The sequence below is a fragment of the Filicampus tigris genome, chromosome 22 (assembly GCF_054856515.1).
Source record: "Filicampus tigris isolate MCC_2025a chromosome 22, RoL_Ftig_1.0, whole genome shotgun sequence".
Taxonomy (NCBI): domain Eukaryota; kingdom Metazoa; phylum Chordata; class Actinopteri; order Syngnathiformes; family Syngnathidae; genus Filicampus; species Filicampus tigris.
The window spans coordinates 3,228,098-3,253,734 of NC_141238.1; the positions used below are offsets into that span (position 1 = coordinate 3,228,098).

The following is a 25,637-nucleotide window of genomic DNA, read 5'->3' on the forward strand; positions in this document are numbered from 1 at the left end:
GTACAATTTACTGACGTCCATTACATTTGTCATGAAACGTATTCTTTCCCCTTGTAAAAATTGAATGAGTGGAGGTTACTCAGATTAACGGTTTAGGCGGAAGCCCCCCCGCCTGCCCGGCTGTAGTCGAAAATCCACATTTTGCAACCATATATTTCTTTTATTATTCATATATACTGTGGACCTCTGCTGAGTCTGCGAATCAGGTAAAAAAAAAAAAACATTGCATGTATTTTACTGGGTTTTAAAGCTTTATGCATGCCATTACAAAATATGCATGTGAGGTGCAGATATGATTTTTGCCCACTTTGGGGTCACCAGCGTGACGCTGAACGTGACGTTCCACACTGTAGTGACTGTGAGTGACATGGGAGTCGGTGAACGAGTGTGTCACGTTCACTGGCTGCTAACCGGCTAGCCAGTTTGCGTATTGAGTGACTTGGCATTAGTTGTAGCTGTGCAGCTATTGGAGGGATGTGCTTGTTATGTGTTTATTTTGTCACTGTTTGTTCGATAGAGGCAATTGAAAGTGCACCTGTGGCTATGTCTGTCTTTGACCATGTGTGGATGGATTACAATTCGTCCAACTAGCTCGGCTATATTAAATTACCAAACAATACTGTACCGTAGATGTGCAGTTATGTAAGCCGGATCTTCTATGCAGTAGACACATTCCACTTTCTTCTTTTTTTTTTTTTTAAATGTGAAACGATCCCAAACTTTGGACATTCTCTGTCTTTTTAGCACTCTTTCCTCCTGGCTCGCGCTTATTGCTGAAAATCTGCAGTAACAATCCGTGTGGAAAAGTGATTGCCAACAAATCCTGCGATATAAAGAAAAATCTTGAGGTAGAGTGAAACTGCAGAAAGTGAACCATGATGTGGCAAGGAACGACTGTATGTCCCTTTTACAGTTGGATTCAGGGTCAAATGGAGGAAAATACAATCAACTATTGCTCACCGAGAGCATTATTGCTATTGTGTGTACCATGTAGCGTGTGTGTATGGAGGCACTTGGAGGGGCAGAGCGATGCCAGGAAGCACATTCTTTGGCAGCGTTGGAGGTTGCTGTCTGACGCCACTCAGGAACACGATGTACGTGCCATTCATTTACGTCCGCGCGCACACAAAGTTGCTTGTCAAAAAAATGAGCGCTACCTTGTTGAAGGAGATGGAAGCGCATTGTGTGACGCTCTTCATGCTCAATCCCTCAGCCAATGAGATGTGCTGTCAGACGGGTAGGATCTCACGGTCTCAGATTGTGGAGTACTTTGAGTCGTTCTGTTCATTTTTATTGTGCGAGAAATGAATAATTGGAGAGGAGCAATTCTATGGTTGTTCGTTACACGCATGCGAGGTTGGGGGGGGGGGCCAGAATAGATGAATGGCACTTGCATTCATTTCAGTGGGGAAAGAGGATTGGAAATAGGATTGTTTTGAGTTGTTCAATGTATCTGTAACAACAATAAACTCATGCCAATGACAATCGCCTTCTTAGTGGATACAGATACAGATATCACTGCACTTGGTATAGTTGTTCACATTAAGAACAAATTGGTATTTTCTCAGCACTACTGTCAAAATCAACTGCAAACGTATTGTGCCTCAGTTACAGAAATTTCATCTAATCCCACCGTTATTCCAAATGGTTTTCTTGGAGTTTTGCAGTAAAAAGGCCTGAGTGAGCAGTTAGAGTGTCGAGATAAGAGGACATTTTTCTTTTGAATGAGTGCCAGAGTTCAGAAGTTGCGTTACGATGCGCCGTAAAGCGTGCAGTTGAACTGAGTGGGTGTCGGGTTACAGAATATCGTTTTGGTCAATCTAGGCCTTAAAACTCTGCCTCTTCCCTCACTCTGCGGGCCTCTTGCGGCATTTTGTCACCTCAAGATTGAAATTGAGAGGTTTTTTTTTTTTTGTTTTTTCTTTTGTTAGAAAATAGTTAGGTTTGGAAAATACTGTAATTATAACACTAATGGATTTTTTTTTTTGATTGACCCAAGATATGCACTTATTTAATGACTAACTAACTTAAGCACAGCTCAATTACATGTATAAATGTGAAACTTACAAGATGACATTTTCATATATATTTTATATGGGGGGTATTTAAGGCATTTAGTGGCTTGTAAGAGTGGAAAGAAATCATTGCTTGGATCAAGCTGTGAAGTTTTGAAGGTTGGGGTTTGAAGGAGCGTATGATAAAATTGAGATTTATTGCGAAATGTTGTGCAGAGTGAAAGCTGCGCGCTCCTCGGAGGGCTCGTGCGGCCAATTGCAGCGGCCCAAATGTAATCTGGACTGGCCGTAAATCAACGACGCACAACTCGGAGGCAGTCCAAGGATTTCACAGTGGGAAGTATCATGTTTTGAAGGCCCGGCCGGCTGTGCTCTTGCATGACTGGACAACTTGTGGACGATCAAGCCTGAATGGAGAGGCTGATGTACCAATGTGAATGCAAGCTTCTATCTTAACTGTACAATACGTATAAATGACAATAAAACATACGTGCAAATGAATATGTAAAAAAAAAAATCAAAGGGGATAAAATGGCCCAGTCAAATTTGGTCTGATTTAAGCCAGTGTACAGGTTCAGAAGTCCAGAGCATGTTCAGAAAATCCAAGCGGCCTCAATCTAGATTGTGCGTTTACACTGGGTCGGGTACATTCAATTTTGGCAGATTATGCTAATTGCTATTGTGGTAGAGAAATCTTAATGGCATGAACTATGTCTTCTGCCAGCAGTCTGTACTCAGTTGGGGTTGTCTTAGCCACAACCGCAGTATAAACAAGTGGCTGCTGCTATCCACAGGACATCCACCCATGGTGTACAACAGTCAGAGGCTCTGTCTCATCTTGTCTGGCAACGCAGTTGGCAATCACTCATGCGGAATTACTCGAGCAGCATTTGCATGCCAAATACATATTTCTTGATTTTCATTTTCACCGTCTCTTATCTAATCTGTCTTCTTTCCTCCGTGCCTCTGTAATCAGTGCCAACATGTGAGAGGTTCTGCCGCATTGTTTCGGATCATTTAGTTGTACTGACAGCACTGTATCAACGTTTTTCATTGTAAAGTCCAAAATGAGTTACTGGATTGAAGCACACAAACGTGAGAATTGTACTTGTTGCGAGTGGACTGCTACAGTTCAGCCTACCGAGCCCTCCCTACCTATACAAATCTTCCTACCTCCCGACCAACCTCCCTACCTTCTTTACCTTACCTCTCTACCAACCAACATATCTTGCAACCAACACACCTTCCTCCATACAGTACCTATCTGAACTTACATGCCCTCCTAGGTACTCACAGATTTTCCATTTATTTTGCCAAGGAAACAAGCGCTGGTAATAACGATGCCGCCACCCTGCCATCGATCGCTGAAGTTGCACATTGCTTTTGACATCATCCCTTGCTCTGCCTCATCCAATGATGAATGAGCAACATGACTCCCAGAAAGCAGCAACACACAGACAGAGTTCAAGTAGTGCACCAAACAACAGACAAGTGCAGAGACGGAGCAAACCAGATACGTGGAGACAGACAGACAGAATATCATTAGCACCAGTGTTCTGGCTGACTCATTTCAGGCTACTGTACGGCGCATAGATTAGGTTGAGGTGAAATGAGCCTCATGACGCACGCAGCTTCTTCTTGTGACGTCATCCTGCGCCTCTCAAAACATCATCAATTTGAAATCATTTCGCTGACATTAATCAGCAATGTCGACATCTGTTTCATCACTTAAAACTGCCGACTTACATCTTCAGTGCTGTGCATACATTACGCATTGCTCTCTCTCGCTGCTCCTTCTGATTGCGCAGGGGTCGGACAAACTGCAGCTTCATCCATCCATATATATATATATATATATATATATATATATATATATATATATATATATATATATATATATATATATATATATATATATATATATATGTATTTACTTTTCATTCTTATTTTTTTAATTTTTACTATTTTCTTACAATCGCAATGATGTGATTTCTGTGGGGCTATTGCCAGCAGTTCCAATAAAAACAATCTGGCAGTTCCCTTGGCTCAACTGTAATTGCAGTCTAGTGATCCAGAATGCATCTTTTTTTATGTAAGTGTTTTTTGGTTGTTGTTTTTTTAAAGACCTATTGTAATTACAGGCTTCGTTGGTGTGAGTAAAGTGTTATGATATGTCGTTAATAAGAGGTGGGGGCTCCTGAGGATTTAGCTAAGCGCATGTCAGAACCTGCCGATGCTGGGGCAATGATGATGGTTGTAAAAAAATTCACGTAATGCCTTCCCTTGTCTTTGATATGGCACATTGCGGCTCCTCCTCTGCAGTCTGGAGGGCTTCTAAAGAAAGGCGCTCACTCAGTCACTGCAGGTGCTCCACAATCACACAAGCACACCCGCGCACACACGAACATTCGCTCTCCTTTCCATACATGCAAATACAACACAGCCTTTCCTGTGCGTGTGCAAAAATTGCATTGATGCAATTGATGAATCTAGTCCCTTCATTAGCGGTGGGAACTACAAATACTTTGTTACGGTACTTAAAAGTAAAGTGATACTTTGACTTATGTTCCCCATTGAAATGAACAGAAATGCCATCAATCCATTACAGCCCCCATAAAACACCACATTTTTGTTAGATATTTTCAGCAGGAAAATACACGTATAGTAACAATTCAATTCGGAAACTTCTTACATCAAGTGCCAATTCAAAAATGATTCAGCTCGCCAAGTGCCACCATCATGGTCATTAAGGTACATTACCAGTGCGATTGGATATAGGAAAATGCAAAAAATACATCAAAGGATTCCATTCAAATGTATTGTACATAAGAGTTCAACAAAGATTGCACTTAACTAAATGTTTTAAAACAAACAGTCCTTAAAGCGTGAATGCAAATCTATTGATAAAGCTAAATGCAAGTGACTGAATTGGAACTTAAATGTCAACTTTAGTGAGGCAAAGATGCTATCGCATACCATTAGAGGGAGCCCATATACCACCACTGGTACCAGACGATTCGCAATTTCATCCATTAACGACAACGGCAACAGATTTGGGGAAGCAAGACATTCCCGATCCCCGGCCATACTTAAGAGAATTTCAGCGCGTGCCTTGTGTCTGTATTCAATTTTCAGTCCAAGTACAGGAGTTGAAGCGGTAATCGTTTCAAAAGCCTTTTTTACTCAAGTATCTGTACTTCTACTCAAGTGCCTATTGCAAGTACTGTACTTTAGCCACCTCTGCCGTTCATTAGTATGAAATGAGATGAATGGCGACAAGCACACTGGGTGGCATCGCTCCACCCTTGACATGGACTCTAATTGAAGTGAACGGCAGCTTGGCGCTCTCCCGCGGTGTCCTGCCTAATGCCATTAGAGGGGATCTGAGCCCATGACCGTGCGTGTGTGTCCGTGTGCCTGAGTGTGTGTTTGTGTGTGCGCTTGATTCGCCACACACCCACTTCACTGTTTAATCAAACACTAATCCCCATTCATACCTCCAACAACAGTCATGTTAAATGTCAGCGCACGCGCATGTGAATATGGAAAGCCGTTTGATCATTTCCTCGATGTCCTTGAGACCCATCTTAAGGTCCGCGTACGGGTACACTCTTTATCCTCACTAGTAGGACAATTCAGCGCGCTAGCATAACGCCTAAGGTGCACTAGTAGAATGGCTGTGTCTGCCAAGTAACATTTTTACACGGCTAGTGACTCTTTGGCCTACTAGTGGACAATAAAATGTTAATAGTTGACAACTGTTCTGCAGTAGTAACACTCCTAGGCCCGACAAGTGAGCATGGGTCACACGCTAGTAGCCTTCCTATCGAGAACAGTGATTAAATGCCCAAACTGCATTCAGCCTCCATTTTCAGCATCAGGTCGATACGTGCTACTAGGCTATCTATCCAGGCAGCACTCTATTAGAACAACGAGGCTAGTACGCTAGTAGAATGACTGTCTTACAAGTAATGCTGTTTCCATTACTACCTTCTCTACTGTATGACATTTCTGTAGACTAGTAGAAAACTACATGTTACTGGTGAAGCCAAACTGCACCTGCACACTAGTTGACGTCTGCACGCTACTAGTAGTACTACTGAAGCGCTAGATGTTAGCAAGTTCAATTTTATAATGTCACAAGTAGTACTAGTACTACACACACACGTCAGTTCTTCTACTGGTGTGCTAAATTTGAATTACTAGTGACTACTAGTACATAAATCTTAAGATGGATGTCAAAGCTATTGAATAAATGAGATTTCCTAGCTGTATTGGTAGGCCAAAGGTGGCACTAGTAGTGGAAGAAAAGCAGTGCAGTACGAGTGAGACCGTCGTTCTAATAGTGCACCTGGTTGTGAGGACATGGACCTTAAGGTGGATATCAAAGATATTGAATAAATGCTAAAACGCATGCTTGTGGCTTGTATCAACGTAACATTGTAAACCATAATAAGCGTTAACAACCTGTCGTGCATACTGCAGATCAAGCTTGCACAGCCAAGCCAACCAAACTCAACCGTTCCCATCTAGTGTGAATGAAACGGCAATTATTGAATGAGTCACACACATGCACACGCACGTGTTTATGCGCAGTCAGTGTTAATGCTATCAGTAACACTTTAGCCCGCAGGCTAATAAATCCTTGAAAGTCGCATGTTTTGATTTCCCAAAGCCCGGCGGCCGACTTAAAGGGCACACACAAACTCACACGCATGCAGTCGCACACGCACGTACATACGCAAAGGCTGACAGAGCGAGCATTATGTAACCAACAGCCGTGAGTTGCCGTGGGAACAGGGAAGAAGTGAGGCGGTGGGAGGTGGAGGGACTGAGGCCAGAGGAAAAGACAAGAAGAATTGTATTCAATTAAAACCCCCAAAAAAGACATCTGGCCACCTTGCCCACCATATTAACACACACACATGCAGTAGACTCCCTGGTCAAAACTTAAGGTATACTTCCACACTGTAGATCAAGGCATGAATAGAACCCAATGTTTATATACCATGTTTCCTTATATATATATTGTGTGTGTGTGTGTGTGTATATATATATATGTATATATATATATAGAGAGAGAGAGAGAGAGAGAGAGAGAGAGAGACAATAGAATGGAATAGTTGAGCTTTGAACAAATAGTTGAGCTTTGAACAAATACTATTGCACTTGTGACGTAATATGACTTCAAGGTTTGAAAATAAACATAATTAATCAATATAACAATATATGTCTATACAGTAAAAATGCATTGAAAGCTAGTCATGCAATACAGTACTAGTCAAAATTCATTTAAATATTAAAGTGAATGATTTACTGAATATTGGAATTCATATTTAACCATATGAATGTGACTTTCATGTGTTTATCATATTATTTATCTTATATACTATATAGGAATATATGTATAATATTCATTTATATTTATGTATATTGTATATTAGAATTAAGTATTACTGAATGTTTGTGTTTTGTGTATTTTGTTACAGATACAATCCAATACAATACCATACATCTTCATTGCTACAGTACAGTGCTTTCACAACAGCTGCAGCTGTAACAAAAGCTTTACAGAACATTTAACTAATAAAAAGTACTACATTTGTTTTTTACGGAATGTATTATGTACCACATTAACTAGCAAAACATGTTTATACTATTAATTTCCCTTTGTTTTACTGTATTTTCTCTTATGACAAATGTGATTTTTTTCATTAGAAAAAACACCACTTCAGGGATAAAAAGTGCTGTATAAATAAATTTGATTTGATTTAAATATTAAAAAAGGTTTTGGAAAAATACAGGAATGTATCTCCTTTATCAGGGTTGTTTGTTTTGTTTTCATTTCATTTTAAATATCATTAACTTACTAATATACATTTTTTTACAATTGTTTGATTTTAAATTACAGATATATATCTTTTTTTTATAATACACCATAGAAAAAATGTTTTTGTTTGTAATACTGTTTCATAGTCCATTTATCGTCCATACTGTAGTCAGCATAATTTGTTCTGCTGCTGTGTTTGAAATTTCAATTATTGTGAATACCGTCTTTAATGTGATTTGCTCTGCTGTGTTTAAAATTCTAATTATCTTTAATAGCGTACTTTGTTCTGCCGTGTGCCGCCATTACAAATGCTCAAAATAATTAGCTCACAAGAGTCCCACCGCTAGTAAATATATCGCAGAAGTCATTTTGGTACATTGTGTTGGAGTCTTGTACTATGGTTGTTGCTGCTTACGATTTCTAATTTCAAAAAAGGATAGCTGCTAATTTTCTGTTATTTGTATTCAAAATCAAACATGTTGCAATGCTTTCTGCGTGTATCGTGATCTTGATCTTTTTCATTAGTTTTACTAATATCCTGATTACATCAGTAATCATTTTGGTTATAATAATCAGGAAGTTACATTTCCACCATGTAGACAATGTTTACGACTCATTACTTCCATAAATGCGGACGTGACACGATGCTTGTCACTTTTAGAAAACCCACAAAGACAAGTACCGGTAATACCTCGAAAAGCCCCGCCAGAGTAATAACCAGAATTGAATGAACCGCCATTCCATTGTCCCCAATCTTGGAAAGTGGACTTTTCTTCTGCAAAAGTGGTGTCCTGTGCCGCTCTCCCATCACAGGCAAGCGGAAGAAAGGGCTATCAAAGGCCAACGTTCCAACGAGTCCGATTCCGAAAAAAATCCAGGCCAGTTGCTCTGACATCGCTAACCTAGTGTACACCAAAGAGCTGCGGTTAGCTGTGAGGTGGCGCTATAAAAAGTGGATGTGGTTGCCGGAGGGGAGAAACAACTGAAAACAGGCTGTACAAAAGGATTTCCCGGGAATCAGAACCCAGCGGTGTGGGTGGGTAGGGCAAGGAAGGCCATCTGTGTTGAGATAAACACTATCAGAACGCAATCTAAATTTGAATATTTGTTGCATTCAATTAGACCTAACAGTGTATTGTCTTCATTTTCTATCCTTTCTCTTGGCTGAATGAAGCTCCTCCGCTCACTTCAATTCACATCCTTGGGACCAAAATTTTGCCAGAATTAGCACAAAAACAGTGAAAAGATGCAGTTTTGAAAAACTGAGCAATGGTTCCCCCTAAAAAAATAAATAAATATCTGATTTCTAATTCTTACCACAGGCCCGGCTAACCGGCACACATTAATGTTAAGATGTTTCCTTCCTCTGATTGGTTGGTCAGAGTAAAACTAGCAGCCAAGTTTGACCAGTAAAAACAGGTCTGTAGCTATCATATAAGAAACTGCATCTCTGCCTGAGTATGTGGTTCGGTGTGGGAAAAAATGCTGTTTAAGAACGAAAGTGTTGCTTTTGAGCCATCTGGTTGCATCTTGGTTTCAAGGAAGTATACAGAAGTTAGTTGAGGAGTTTCATTTCGACATAACTAGTGCTTTGCCACTGTCTTGGGGCGCCTCTTGCTAATTACAAAACTTTCTTCGTGGAGGGGGGGCATCAATTAATCATGAATTTTCACTGTTTGCGGCAGGGCTAGGTCCTTATCTAAGAAAAGACGCACACTGTATTTCATCAACAAAAAAAATGTTCAAGTTTATTGAGAAATATTAATTCTGAACTGCTCCAGATGAGTCACGTGAGACAGTTGTGTCCTGTTATATTGTGTTTTTGTTTAGTATTGATGCTTTCTATGATTGCGACAAGATAGTGGTGGCATTAAGAGGCCCAGTTAGCCAAGCCACGACCCGCCACAAAGAGAACCACGGTATCATCTACCATTTTCTTGTACGGGGGAGAACCGGTCCGGCTGGTCTATTTGGTTCTGGTCACTGGGGAAACCGATGTTATGGAGAGTCACCTGACCCTCCTCCTCGCACCTCCCCTGCCTTCTCCATGTGCTGGACAAACACAGATGACAGACCAAAGAAACTCTCCCATGCGGGCAGGACACCGAAACGGATGTACAAACACGCACAAGTCAATCCGAAAGCAAACAGAGACAATCTGGTATCTTGAGGTATTATAGACTTATGTTTGTAGGAGTGCTGTAGTCCTCTGACTCATTCTCCAACTGAGATGTATAGTAACCACCCGCTTTTCACTGTGTAGAGACCAAGTCCGACACTACCCCAAACTATGACCCAACACGTCAATGTCACTTCATGGTCATTTTACAAAAATATCCTTCAAATTGGCTTCCAGGTGATTGAATTTTGATCAAATGCATGTCTGCACGCACATGCGGCAAAGACTCTCCGTAACTTCCATTGACAACCCAAGCTAAACTTTGCTCCTCCTTGACATACAAAGCTCGTCTCTCAGTCGAAAATCACATCCACATAATTCCTCGACACTGCTCAAGTACTCTGCACGTCGATTATTCTACACGGCACGGTAAATCATCTTGGATTACCTAAATGCGCATATAGTTGTCCGCTTGCATTTCTCTTTTGGCCTCACGTTTCTTGAATGGCAAAGACCTCCTGTCGTCATTGCCTGGCTTTTCCGACACTGCTGTTCTTGGATGGTTGAGAGGTCAGTTATTATATAACGGCACTGCGAATGATGTGGGATTACATCGGTCAGCGTGTCTTCGTCCCCTATGCGGTGACTTGCTCTTCTGATTCTTAGCCTTCTTGCGCTGCCGTCATTGCCTGGCTTTTCAGACACACTTCAACTGTCTGTAAGTCAATCACTATGCACAGTACCGCCGATTCGGTCGCTATGTCGCTGTGTTTTCATGCGATCATTGGCCAGTGTAGCCTTCTTAAAAATAAAGCTGAATGCCACCCGCTTCCCAACATTGATTTTGAACTTTCTGTGCCCTCTGACAAGCACCGACCGAGGAAATTTCCCCCCATTTGCTGACCTTCTGCACCAGTTAAGCACGCACTTAAGGAAAAAGGTCGCCGCAGTGTCCGGGCCAAGTAACAGGAACGTTTCCCCTTGTCGACAAGTGGTTTTGAGTGTCGTGTACAGACGGCATGGGAAACGTGACACACGTGAGGCCTTCTCTTAATTTCTTTCTTTCTTTCTCTCCCTCTGTCTCTTTTCCCATCTCGAGCTGAACAAGACACTGGAGAATAGCTAACATAGCAGCGCCGGTTCATGTGACACTCCCCTGTGCCTTTGGCCTACTTAGCGGCGCTGAAGCAATCTGTCCCTGCTCTAATATTATCCCCTTTCCGACCGCGGCGCATCCCCGTCGCAACCTTTAGACATCCCCGCTTCCCTCGTCACGTAGGCTCAACAGTCAAAGCTGGGGCGTTGCGTAGGGTAGCATTGAGTTTGGACCCTACAAACACTGTTGTGTGCATCCAACAAAACTGAGTGCAGCTCTGCTTACCTTTTGGTATATACTGTATGTATCAGAGGCATTGTTCCCATGTGTCGGTGGCATGGGAATGGGAGTGTTTCTGCAAGATGGTGCCACCGCATGATAGTGTTTCAACTTGAAAGTGGCTCCGGATCTTTTCCCACCCTATCTTACAATGCCATTAGTGTAGAAACTCTGGGTTGTGTTGTGTTTAAAGTGTGGAGCTTGCAGATAACAAAATATTTACTAGTTTGTTTTATTTTACACTGGATGGTTGGGCAGGCACTCCAGTGACTGTTTGTAAACAAAGCTATCAATCTGATTAAAAGACAAAAAACAAAAATGGTCTCCGTTTAGAGCATTGTAGCAGTTTGGTTTCATAAGATTCGACAGTGTCAGTCAACCTAACTCTGAGTTCACAAACGAGTGTATCAGCTTGGATTTCTGCCGCCCTGATGTATATTGTGCAGGTTGGAGCCGGGCCAATCTGCCTGCCGAGTCACCGTCCATCCTGCGGGCTGCGCAAGAATTGAATCTGCCTCTTGAGAGCAGGCCCATTCCGGGTATGATGTATCAAAACACCTCACAGTAGACAAACTAAAAAGCCTCAGTAAAGTGCTCTACTGTATAAAGTTCAGTCAAGATCCTTGCTGACAGAACATAAGCCAAAATAATTCCAGTGTACGGGGCTGTCCACATTCATGCCTCACATGGGCGCTAATTATTGCACCACTTCCTCTTCAGACACTTATTTCATTCTTACACGGTAGGACGAGGGCAAATATTACACACAATGGAGTCACTGTCGTGCAAGGTGTGCTTACAACGATGTCAATCGCAGGTCACGCTCACAACGCCGGAACAAAATCTGATCCAAGACTTCTGATTTTGGCACCAGAATGTGGATCAAATCTGAAATGTAGTCATACCAAGTTGTGTCTGCTAATCAGTCAGGCGCATTGCAATGAAATTCAAGTGAAACGCGGAATTCAATGACTGTCCGTGCAGTTACTGTCCAAGCTATGGTCAGCATGTATTCTTCTTTCGAGCCAATGCGCGTGCAGTCAGAGTCATGATAAGCAGTGCCACTGGTTGGTCGGTTCCAATTTTCATGCACTCATCCGATCATATCTTATGGAGATATGCGTTATTCGGCATGCATGCATCATGCCTACTAATTTCCTTGCCTACAAGAGCCAACGCATTTGCAAGGGAATTACTTCTGAAGTGTCGGTGGCTGAATTGGTTTATGGAAGTTTCACAGCCAAGAAAGTTGGAGAGGGCTCTAGTCGGGCAGGGACGCGAGTCAGAGAGATGATGAGGTCACTGTGAATAGCAAACCGGGGAAAGTTGGCTCCAAACTGGAACAGGCCAAGCTCTGAACAAACAAAACCTTGTGTCACTGCTTTTATAGTGAGCGGGTGGCTCAACACATTTCATAATCAAATGCGCCCTCGGGGCCAAACCGACGCGGCCAATGACTCATTTGGACTGCATGTTTGAGCACTTGACCATGACAACAAAACAAGCGGTCAGCGATATTGTTCTATTTCGCAGCGTTGTCCTGGCCCTTCCTGTCCTGTCGCTCACTCCTCTCTGCGGCATGGCATGTCTGCAACTCTCTGCAACTGCCGCCTTCCCTTTAAGGCTGCCTCCTGCGTCACTTCCCCTGCTGGTCGGCTCTCATGTAAACACAAACACACCCCGGCTCGTATTGTATTGGCTCGCACGCACCCGCACGCACGCGCACGCTCTCGCACGCTCTCGCCGTCACGTGGGAGGTGCTAATTATGACCACATAAACCCAGCGGAAATGCAACTTTCACAGCTGGCTGTTCAAGCTACGCTCACATCGAGACACATTATGATCATGAAAAACCTGCTGTCCCATCTGCTTCAATTTATCAGCGAGAATCCACTGGAGCAAAAGACTAACGGGCTACAAATAGCTTGTGGGATGGGAGCAAGGGCTTGCTATAGTGATTCGGGGAGAGAATCGGAAGGCTCATTTATAAGCGAATGAAACCGATCTGTGTGTTGAAACAAGGCGAGTGTAAACACCTGACCGTGACGCACACGGGAAGGTCTGTCTTTTGTAAAGCGCATGCAGAAAATGGACAAACAGGAGCATGCAAAGGAACGGGCCGTGCTGTTTCTCCCTGTGTCTTGGAGCTAATCTGCGGTTCGGGTGTTCTGTGAATATAGTCACACACCGACATTAGGGACGCCTGCGCAGTGCGATGCAATACGGTAGCCGTATCATCGGGCAGTTTATTACTGGATTAGAGGTCATACAGAGGTTAATATCTGTGATTGTAGGGTGACCACAAAACAGCATCCGTCCAGGACAAGGTAGATTCATGAGCTGAGCTCAGTCTGCATGTATTCTTCCATTTCCCTAGGAGTCGCAGTTCTCTTGGCCCATTCACTGTCCCTGCAAGCCATTCTTTACTTGCATCGCCAGCTCCTGTTTGTGTTCTGTCCCAAAATAAACATTATATGCAATGATTTTTTTTTTTTTTTTATAACAATAACGACAAGAACAGTGGAAAATTCAAAATGTTGGATTAGATGAGATTCATTTTAGATTAGATGTATTTGCTACAAGAGGATGACAGATTTGTCCGTCATAAAGGCAAATACGGCAGCATTAATGGTGGCTAATGCCACGGGATTATTGCACATTTCATTGCCATGGGAGGAAGGCTCACATGCGCCACTACTCGGACTTGTTTGGGCACATTTTCTCGCTTTGTTTACATCTAACACAATTGCTCCATTCAAAGCATTAAAAAAAAAAAATGATTGCAAAAAATAGTAAGAACATAAACAGTGAGTTTCTACTAAGAGGGAAGCGTTGTTGGCATAAAATAGTAAGACAAAGAATTTGACTATTTCCTCATTTGAGCTCATGTTTGAATAATTGCATTCATGGGCTTATCGCGGTGGTTTGTTGACACAAGTGAGACGAACACCCTGGCTGCTTCTGGATGCTGGCCCAAGGGCTCCAAAGCAACCAAAATCACCATCAATTTTACGGTCATATTGTAGAGATTACAGTGAATTTATTCCATTCTCAAGAACAGTACAGTTACTGTGTATAAGTCTTGGATTTGATTGTTGAAGCGTTGAAAGTGTAAATGAATACATAAAATGCCTACTAGGGCACATGGGCATGTGTACATTTTCTGGATTGATCATGAGGAAAACGTCACAACTAGCTAACCACAAGGGAACGCAACTTCTGCATACAAACGCCAGCGGTCTGATTTCATTTCATAATGCCAATAAAAAGACAATTCAGTATACGGCCCCACTTATCGCACAACCCAGAAACAGCCAGTGTATGTGGCCCGCAAAAGTAAATCATGTGCGTCCACTTCATTCACTTCTTGCTCAAGTCTGAGCCAAAACTACAAATTGGCTTCACTTTTAATCACATTGAGAGATAGCAACCTTTTTTTTTTTTTAATAACCGAGGATGAAGCTGTGTTCATAATTAAACCTGACATTCGACCCCATGTTAAAAGGGAGTCAGCACACTGCTCCTGCCGCCATTTGAAGTGCCTCCGATTAACCCCAAATAATATTCAGCTGTTCCAGTAGGCTTTTCCTGGAATTATTTTTGCTTTCTAGCATAAGCAGGCACTGGCTAGCTAGCTAGCCCTATAGATAGAGATAGATAGATATAGAGATAGATCTACAGTGTGGTAATTGGATGGGACAATACTCAGAAGTAGCGCAAAGTCCAAATGAACTCAGTCAATATCTGCCTGTCTGTCCATTCATTCATCCATCCCTCCATCCATAGTGTGGTCATTGGATTGACCAATTATCTATCTATCTGTCTCTCCATGTAGTCGAAAAACGTCTTTCAGTTAGAGAACCACAATTTGTACTTAGTGACTAGTTTTGGGTGTATTCCTACAGTACACGTTAAGTTAATTTTCGCTTTTTAAACATCTATTTAATGTGAAAAGAAAGAAAGGAAGAAAGGGAAAAAAAGCCCGACGACGACAACTTGTTTCTGGCAGTCCGGGCTCGCGGATGTTTTCAGGTTATTCCCAGTCGTGCCCGCGGCAGTCACGCTTGATGGTCAGAACACGCGCCCCAGCCCCCCCCCCCCCCCAATCCCCCCACCCCCTCTGTCTCTCCTCATTCCCACTTGTTTACTTCCATTTCGATGTGCGCAACAGCACCTGGAATGCGGACACTGGTGGCGAACGAGAGAATGAACACGTAATCTCCCTGTGTGGGAGAACTAGTTCCGAACGTGTTTACGCACAACCAAAGCGAAGTAAAAGAACCACTGTCAATGTATGCGCAAACGCACCTGCGGCAGAAGCGCACATGCAGCCGCCTGGCGCACATCAGCAAGGAGAAATAACTTCACTCACACTCAAAAGGGCGCTGCTCCGGGACCGCGATGTTACCTCCGTCAATTTGTTTTGGAAACGCGTCACAGCTGCTGGCAGGTGTATTGTATAATCGACAAGTCCGAGTCGTCAAATGACTCCGCGCGTTTTTGTTTTTTGTTCCCCCCCCCCTCTCCGAGCCCAAGAAGAAGAAGTGGCCTCGCTCCCTCGCTCGCTGTGTTCCTGCCCGGTCATGATATCATGTCCATGTGACACGCTCGGGCCTCCGTCAATGGCAATTTAAAGGAGCCTCCCACGTGATGGCTTCTCGTGAAAAAGGCTATTAAAAAAAAAAAAAAGAAAACGAAAATAAAAAGAAACTGATAGCACCTGGGCCGGTGGGCTGTGCTTTTACCGGAAAGTTGATGACGACCGTGTGATGTCACCGGGAGCATTGCAAAGACATGACGCTGTAGTCGAGATGACGTCGACGACGACGACGATGATGAAGATGATGATGCTGATGATGATGATGATGATGATTAGGAATGAATTGGATTGGGATTATCCGACGTGTAAAGGAAACATGGTGTTTTAATGATGCTACAAGAAACATGTTATTATAACACCTCTAGCACCTTACTTCTAAAAATAATAGTTATATTATTATAACTAAAATATAATAGATGGTATATGCACTTTCTTCTTTCATTATTGGTTTAATTAAGAACAGATCTGAACTCTATTGTGTAAGTAAAATGCTGCTAATCCCAATGGATTGTTCTGTGTATTAAGTTAAATTGGCTGGCATTTTGAGTTCAAAGAAAGAAAAATAAAGTTGAAATAAAAGACAAATACTTCTTTTTTCATTATTTTTTATTTTACCAAGAAATCATAATCGTAAAATTGGGTTTGAGAGAAGATATTTGGGATTTTCTTATTAGGCAAAATCGAACAGCCCTAGCATACAGTATTTATTATTACTCATGAGTCATATGCATCCTATACTCTACGGCTGTTTTGGCTAGGTGCCATAAATCCCATTATACAAATGTGTCATCTCCCACACCGCTTATCCTGTACAGGGTCGCGGGGAGGTGCTGGAGCCTATCCCAGCTGACTATGGGCAAAAGGCAAACTACACCCTGAACTGGTCGCCAGCCAGTCGCAGGGCATACACACAGACACAGTCACTGAGTGGGAACCGATCCCACGCTGCCCGCACACAACTCAGGCGAGTGTACCACTACACCACCAGCGACCCACCCATTATACAACATAATGCAATAATGCATGCAATGCACTATGTTATTATAAATGATGTTCCCCATTCAAGTAAACAGTACTTTACAGTACTAACATATAGTTACTACATTGTACTGTACAAAGATATTAATGCGCACCATGACACATTTATTGCGGACCAATTTTCCAAACAATGTACAGTCAAACAGCACAATAAACCATTGAACAGGATGCAAACTAGAATTACAAGGCTAGATCAGATTAAACCGACGCTTTATTTAATGTACACAAAGAGGTCTGGGCACGCCTCCGACAAGAAGTGGTGCAGGGGTGGGGGACTCGAGCATTGCGGGAGATGAGTCGTGTCTTGGAGTACAATAAGATGATGTAGAGGAGAGCCATTTAACGGGAATAGAGATGTTAGTCATCCGATGATGCATCTGCAGTGTTTGTGTCCACCGACTCCATGTTTCATGAAAGACTGAGATCATTCTGAAAGTTGCTTTACAAAACTATTATTTATAGAAAATTTAAACTGCTTGCATGTCTGGTGAGCACAACACGTCACACTGACAGAACATTTCCAATGAATATCAAAGGTCGATACACCCCTTTTTATATTCCATTTTTTTCTGTAATGTAAACAAAATTAGATCCAGATAAATAATTTCAAATGTTATTGCACTGTTATTGTGACTTATAAGCTTTCCAACTCATCTTCTGACAAAAAGAGAATCATTTAGAGAGGGGAAGTAAAAACAAACAACTGATTTAATGTTGCACAAGTGTCCACACCCTTTTATAACTGAGGATGTGGGCTATGTTCAAACCATGGCTTTCAAACTCGTGTTAAATGGGAGCCAGCACACACCTGCCACCATTTAAAGTGCCTCTGATGAACAACAAATGCAGGTTTAACGTTTAGCTGCTCTAGTAAGCTTTTCCTGCCATTTTGATCGATAGATAGATAGATAGATAGATAGACAGACAGACAGACAGATATATGTGATCCTGCCAAGGAAATTACTTATAATTTACACTCAATTTAACCTCCCCCAAAATACTGGGTGCACGGCGTCCCGCTGTTAAATGATCCAAGGTTGTCAGCTATAAACCCACACAACTGTTATTCTTTTCTGTTTTTATTGATGTAACTTACATGCAATGTAAATATATTATAAATAGTATCTCAGGGTGTGAACATTTCTATGTTTATTAACTTGTGTGAGTACCGTATTCAATTCTTAGTTACAAAATTACAGTCAGTGGTAGGTGGGCCGTGTGTTGTGCCTTTACGCAAATTTTTCCACGTACTTATACGTACATGACGCGTGTTTGTCGCCGCCATATTTGTCAGGGCAAGCCTGCTCGTTCTCTGGATTTAGGACGTGCGTTTTTTTGGGGGGGGGGATTGTATTAAAGCCCTACCACGCCTCAGAAATTCCCACTTAACGTCAATGTATACAGTTCATAATGTTCGCCTATTTATTATGAGTGTCCATATATAGTCTGAAGTCTCAACGTGTGTATAATAAAATCATTTTATTGTGAAGTAAAAATATGGATTTGTTGTTCTTCGGGAGGTTGTTTTAAGAGATGCTAAGGAATTTAAAATATAATATTAAATCTGATAATATATGAAATATTATTTGAACCGAAAAATGTGCTCTGTGTCTTTTAGGGCTAACGCGCCTCTTCCTTAGCTCCCCCCACACCCCTCATGTTTTTTTTTTTTCCTACAACAAGATGGCTGTCGTTCCAGAGAGCAGAGTTCTCACGTTCAGCGTTTTTAAATGGAGCTCGTACTCCTCCACGTATTTACCCGAGTGAGTAATTTCCACATTCGTCTGCCCACTATCTACATATCGGCCCTTGTGATGTCCTGTGAGCACCGAGTTATTTAGCACACTGGCCTTGGTCCTCGTCTGAAATCAAGGCTAGTTAGCTTTAGCTAACGATGCTAGCGACATATTTGTGATGATTTGTGGAAGACACTCGGTCCAAATGATCTTTTAGGTTCGTTTAGTCGGTTCTAGGACAATTAAATATTCACTTCGTGACACTGTGTCGCTAAAGATTACTTTCACCTCCTTCATTTGTATTATGTCTGCCGTTTTAACGACACTGCGGTTTGTCAGTTCTGTCCTATTTACTGCACTCTTTTCTCTCTGACATTTTCACGAAATATTAATCGCAATGTAATTAGCAACAGAATAATAGGGCATGCAGGACCGCCACAATGCATGACACAAATGTTTGAACTCAATAGAGCAGTACACTACGTTTACTTAGACTTGGTGGTTACTTAAAACACATTCTATCCCAATGACATATTTATAGATCATTTCACAATGGGTCTGAAAAAGTCTGGTACTGAGTGAGTTAAAAGATACAACGTTAAAAACAATTGTAATAGTGCCATATTATTTCTTCCTAAATGCAGAGGTCACTGATTTCCACATTGCAAAAAAAAAAAAAAAAAAGATCCTAATGGCATCACGCTTCATAATAAATCACAAGATTAGCCAGTGGTTCGCAAACATTTACACCAAGTACCATCTAATAAAATAAATAATGCACAGGCTGAACATTAACACTGCGTTGAAATGTAGAACAAAAAAGTACTTGGTGAAAGTTAATAAAACAAGCGTTTCTTAATGATTAATGCATAGGTGTTTAACTTAAAAATAGAATTTAACTTAAAAGTTAAATCCGATGGAAATGGGCAGCGATTCTTTAATGTAACCACACTGAGAAAAACAAATCTGTGATTTGACATGAATTAGCTGTGTTTATGCATCACGGTGGACAAGCGGCTACATCCGCCTCGCAGCTCTGAGGAAGGGGGTTAAAATCCAGGCTGCAGCCTCCCTGTCTCGAGTTTTCACGTTCTCTCTGGCTTCCGCTGACGTTCCAGTACTCACATGTGAAGGATAATTGCCATTAAGGCATCTTTAATGAACATAGTCCTGCTGTTTACAGTTCTTTTGTGATTGTCGTCCCCATACAAGTGTAGTTGCTTTTCAGTATTAACTTGAATGTCTTTTTAGGAACATTTTGGTGGACAAACCTAATGATCAGTCATCCAGGTGGTCATCTGAGAGCAACTACCCTCCACAGGTAATTATTTATTTGGCTGCAACATGCCCCTTTTTAACCAGTTATTACATAACTTCCACCTCGTCTTATTGTGCTTATTTGACTAATTTAATTGTGAAAACATGGCCTTAGGGCGTCACTCACTTGCCAACTGATTTTTTTCCTGTTAAAATGCAACTGGCTGAACTTAGGATGCGGTTCCTGATTTTTGCAGTTTTTAATCTTGAAACTGGAGAGGCCAGCGATTGTTCAGAGCATCACCTTCGGGAAGTATGAGAAAACGCACGTCTGCAACCTGAAGAAGTTCAAGGTGTTTGGCGGCATGAGCGAAGAAAACATGACAGAGCTTTTGTCCAGGTGAGCTTGAGCTGCCTACAAATACTGGCTAATATGAAAATGTTATTTATTGATGGTGAAAGAGGAGCATATTATGGAAAATTCACTTTTGAATTGCCTGTGTACAAATAAAGTGGTGTTTTGATTTGTGAATTTGCATGCATACTGTGACCATGCCCATAATTCAAACCCCCCGTATCTCAAAAGAGAGAAAAGAAAAGCATACATCTCATTTGACCGATTTTACCAGCATGTGCGAGAACTCAGCTCGTCCAACAATAGAAGTAGTGAAAGGGTGGCCTCTTTTTTTCTTCCCCTCTGTCAGTGGCCTTAAGAACGACTACAACAAGGAAACGTTCACCTTAAAGCACAAGATTGACGAGCAGATGTTTCCCTGCAGATTTGTCAAAATAGGTGAGGAGGGGTTTGCTTGAATGCAAATCTAATGTTCGCTTTCTCGAGCTGGTTCGCCCCAATCTTTCTACGCTCTGTCCCTCAGTGCCTCTGATGTCGTGGGGTCCGAGTTTTAACTTCAGCATCTGGTACATTGAGCTGCATGGTATCGAGGATCCGGATGTAGTGCAGCCCTGCCTTAACTGGTACAGCAAGGTAAGATGTGGGCTTGTGTATCAAAAAAAAAGAAAGATTGGTAATTAATCCATTAGTCATTTTTTTTAATTCAATCACGTAGGTGTATTGGTCTGTAAGGGAGCGAGTGAGGAAACAGCATGCAAGTAGGTTTACTGCTAAACACCAAAAATGTTAATGAAAAATTAATTTCAAATATGTATAACAACAAAAATATGGTGAATACATTTACATTAATTTGTTTTTAGATTCATGAAACCTTTAGAATAGTTCTGGTTGACCGGCAATATAACTAAAATATTGTTATGATATTTACTCTATTTAATGAATGATTGTTCTGAGCTCCCCACTTTGATTTTCCCTGTTGTACTGAACAGAGTTTAGTTGCAAGCTAATTTCACTCTTACTAGACATGGGCATGTTTACGAAGAAATTTAGATAGTAGAAAATAATAACAAAAGTAGGAATGTCTTTTTTTTTTTTTTTTTTTGCTGCGCATCCGGTCTGAGTCACGAGATTTGAAGTGTCTGCCGATCGGACGCCCTGTGCAATACATTGAAAAAAAAAAGTGCATCCAAGTTGAAACAACAATTTGAATAAAGGTATCACAACATGCAACCTTTTTTATATGGCTTTCTAGTGCAGAAAACATATTTTTCACTTTTTTTCTGCCAATTTACCTAGCAAATTAGTACCGACTGAATTTCCAGCACCCTCTGCTGGTCTTGCCCAGTTACTACTTCTAAGTACTTCAGTCTAGTTTCCCCTCATTTGCTCCGAGATGTGACTACATAACAGTATGTGTTAGTATCCGTTCGAATAAAGAATTCCTGATCGATAATTGCTCAAATGATTGCCAAAATTCTAATGGATTGATTGGCCATGTTTGAATGCCTATGGCCTTTTTATGATGCACTAATTTATTGAGCAGACCGTTTACGTTTTAATTTAACATAGGAGCTTCCTAGTAAGTAAAGCTGGAATTTATTATTCACCAAAGCAGTTGTTACCACAGCTGATGCAGAGTTACTCATTGAGATCATTAGATGTGTGATAGCAACAATTGCTTTCATCAGAGAGGGGTTTGGGCAGTGAGTGTCAAGTGTCTTTTTTTTTTTTTTTGTATGCATTTACAGTACAGAGAACAGGAAGCTATCCGCCTTTGCCTCAAACACTTCCGTCAGCACAACTACACAGAGGCCTTTGAGTCACTGCAGAAGAAGACCCGCATAGCCCTTGAACACCCCATGCTCACCCACCTACACGACCGGCTGGTGTTGCAAGGCGATTTCGACGCCTGCGAGGATCTCATTGACAAAGCCGTTGGAGGTCCGGCCCCGTTTCAGGGAGTCCACTTTTGTCCGGCTCTTGTGTGCCCTGATGCCACTTCTCTCTCCATAGACGGTTTGTTTAACCAGTATATCAGCCAGCAGGAGTACAAGCCCAGATGGAGTCAGATCATCCCCAAATGCAACAAAGGTACAAGCGCCCAAGAAATCAACAGAGACGACATGAACAGTGAGGCCATCTATTAAAAGTGGGACTTATCCAAACATTTCAGTATCATGTCAAAGATTTGTCGCTAAAACAATGTCGCCTTCCTCTTTGTGTGTGTGTGTGTGTGGGGGTGTGTGTGGGGGGGTGTGTGCGCGTGTGTGTGTGTGTCTGTGTGTGTGTGTGTCGCTGAACCTTCAACCTCCCAACCCATTCCACGCCATCTTCTCACTTTCCGATCCCCACCCCCGTGCATCTCATACTCACATGCCTTCTTTGTACACGACTTCCTGTGCTCTCTACAGGCGACGGGGACGACAACAGGCCGGGGATGAGGGGAGGACATCAAATGGTCATTGACGTTCAGACTGGTGAGAGCACACGCACACACAGGCACTGTTATGACTTGGCTGCTTTAACCAGGCGAAGCACTCTGACTCATTCCCTCCTGCGCACAACTCTTGCGACGCTTTATTTGTGTTTAATCAGATGATTCCGTATCGTTTGGCGGTCGATGTCTACTTCCCTGCTGGAAGTGTGCGTGCGAGTGACTGACACGTTATTGTCTGCCGAGCCAAGAGAAGGGCTTTGTTTCAGAAAGGCACACACTGACCTTTTGTGTTTTTGTACTCAAGGATGTTTACACAAGAGTTAGATTTTCATATTTTGAAAATGGAGACGACTCAGAGAGCATTCCTTTTCTAGCCGTTAACAATCATTCCACCACTGTTTTTCCTCAAATAGTGGCAGTTACTCCCGCATATGCGATACCTCAATTAATTGCTTCGGGAGTGAGAAAAAAAAAGTTTGACCTTAAAGTTCCTCTGCTTTATTTCCCCTCGCCTCTCAACATCAGTGACCTTTGAACAAATTCCAAATTGCTTATTTTCCATGGGAATTATGGAAATGAAGCGGCAATTGAGGGTAAAGCAATGAAAAGGTCTCATAATCAAGCTTAGATATAAACACGTTGTTTTGTCATATGACATCCATGCAAAATAGATACTTCTCCTTTCTACTCAAATGTATTTTCCTCAACTATACTTAAGTTCCCTAAGGACTGATAATGTTTTTTTTTTTTGTTTTTATTTTCCCCCAGGACAGACGCTCTACCGATTATTAGCAGTCAAGGAGGCCAATAATATTTGGAGCCGATATTCAGTTTCAGTAAAAAGAGAAAATATTGGCGTCATCTAAAAAAAATAAAACTCTTAACTTTGTTGACACGTCTTTAAGCATATGTTTGTTTGTTTTTTTTTATTATACATTTTTGGCAACATACATCTTTGTTGTAAAATTCAAATAAAGTTCAGGGAGCTCCCAGTGGTCATCAGTATGTCTGAAAAAGTGAAATGAAAACTTGAACAATAGCTCACTGTAGTATTCTACAGTAAATAAAGTCCAGAATTTCAAAATGACAGAAATGTTAAAATTTCACTTATCTTTGTTTTGATTTCAATTAAAAACAAAAGGTGCAGAATGACCCCAGGGTCAGTAGAATCTATTGGTAAAGTTAACATAACATTTAAATAACTCGTCCCTTGAAGTCAACAGTTTCAAATTGGTGTATTATCAGCCATCGGATTTGTTAAAAAAAAAAAAGGCTAATACCGATATTTGTCAAAATGCCAAATATTGGCGCCTATCCCTAGTTTATTCCCCTGGATAGCTTTGTAGCATTTCACATCATTTGTATCACGTGACTTTATTACTACAGATTTTGTCATGCCAACAACTTTGGACATTGATCAAGCATCGTTTGTGTCCTGCAGAGACGGTGTACTTGTTTGGGGGCTGGGATGGCACGCAGGACCTTGCTGACTTCTGGGCTTACAGCGTTCAGGAGAACCAGTGGGTCTGCATCTCCAGGGACACCGAGAAAGAGGTAATCTGGCCGGAACACATGAGGCTACAAGTCGGGAATGGTGTGAACAGCAGTGGACCTAAACAGCGGAGACCTAAACAGCGTCTGACAAACCTTATTGAATAAGCTCGTATTTTGATCAGAACGGCCCGAGTGCTCGCTCCTGCCATAAGATGTGCATCGATTCCCAGCGGCGGCAGATCTACACACTGGGCCGCTACCTGGACTCCAGTGTGAGGAACAGTAAGTCCCTAAAGAGCGACTTCTACCGCTACGACATCGACGTCAACACGTGGTCGCTCTTAAGTGAGGACACGGCGGCCGACGGGGGGCCCAAGCTGGTGTTCGACCATCAGGTAAGCAACGTCTGTTACAGTCAAAGTCTGCTCATTGTTCATCATTGCCGTCACGTGTCAGCCCGTTGTCATCTTGCCCTGCCAATTTGCCATCCAAACAGATGTGCATGGACTCGGAAAAACACATGATCTACACGTTTGGAGGCCGGATACTGACGTGCAACGGCAGCGTGGAGGACAGCCGCACGTCCGAGCCGCAGTTCAGCGGCCTTTACGCCTACCACTGCCAAGCAGCCACGTGGAGCCTCCTGCGAGAAGATTCGTGCAACGCCGGCCCTGAGGACATCCAGTCACGTATCGGACACTGCATGCTCTTCCACACCGTGAGTCTGCAAAATGAGTATTCCTGCCTGATGAAATTGTGTCTTCATCACAGTTCCACCCTCTCCCTCTCTCTCTCTCTCACTCTCTCAGAGAAACCGCTGTTTGTATGTATTTGGTGGTCAGAGATCTAAGACCTACCTCAATGATTTCTTCAGCTATGACGTGGATGGCGACCACGTGGAGATCATATCGGACGGCACCAAGAAGGACTCGGGCATGGGTAAGATTTGATCTTGGTGAGAGTCCAGGTATAGGGTTGGACCATATGACCTTAAAGTGAAATGTTAAGAAATAGTCATGAGACTGCTTTTGTAAAGGAGCTCCTCTTTGTTCACAGCCATGTTGTTTGTGGGGAGCACGGCATGTCAGCATGGGCCCAAAAAAAAGTCTCCTGACAAATTCTAATTAATTGCTAATATCTATTCATCCCTAACCAGATTAAATATGATGCACAATCTGGACCCATAAGAGATGACAAATTGCTTGCAACGGTGTGCAAATGCATAAAAACCACTGAAAAGGACGGAAGGAAGGAAGCGGCCAGCGCAAACAGTTGCTTCTTTGTATCTTGTAAATCTGTCTCACTCTCATGAGAGTGAATGTGCAGCTCAGGCAGCGCTGCTGTAGCATCGTCGCTGACGTCTGCCAACAAAGCAAGCCT

The 25,637-nt window shown here is 42.2% G+C and overlaps 1 protein-coding gene across 7 annotated transcripts in view; it reads left to right on the forward strand.

Annotated features, from left to right (window-relative positions):
• mkln1 (muskelin 1, intracellular mediator containing kelch motifs) overlaps positions 1–25,637 on the forward strand; it is a 144,319-nt gene that overhangs the window by 94,167 nt on the left and 24,515 nt on the right. For 3 of the 7 annotated variants that reach the window (XR_015084662.1, XM_086022069.1, XM_086022073.1), the window contains 11 exons: positions 19,966–20,035; positions 20,229–20,371; positions 20,676–20,764; positions 20,850–20,959; positions 22,075–22,267; positions 22,340–22,456; positions 22,738–22,803; positions 24,205–24,317; positions 24,440–24,652; positions 24,754–24,975; positions 25,067–25,196. Coding sequence is in view for 6 of the 7 variants with exons in the window: in XM_086022069.1 (XP_085878195.1) it covers positions 19,966–20,035; positions 20,229–20,371; positions 20,676–20,764; positions 20,850–20,959; positions 22,075–22,267; positions 22,340–22,456; positions 22,738–22,803; positions 24,205–24,317; positions 24,440–24,652; positions 24,754–24,975; positions 25,067–25,196 (1,466 nt within the window). In the remaining variant the exon portion in view is untranslated. Of the gene's footprint in view, positions 1–18,596; positions 18,742–19,965; positions 20,036–20,205; positions 20,372–20,675; positions 20,765–20,849; positions 20,960–22,074; positions 22,268–22,339; positions 22,457–22,737; positions 22,804–24,204; positions 24,318–24,439; positions 24,653–24,753; positions 24,976–25,066; positions 25,197–25,637 lie in introns of those variants that run through there. The other 4 variants (XM_086022072.1, XM_086022074.1, XM_086022075.1 and 1 more) reach the window with 4 other exon arrangements.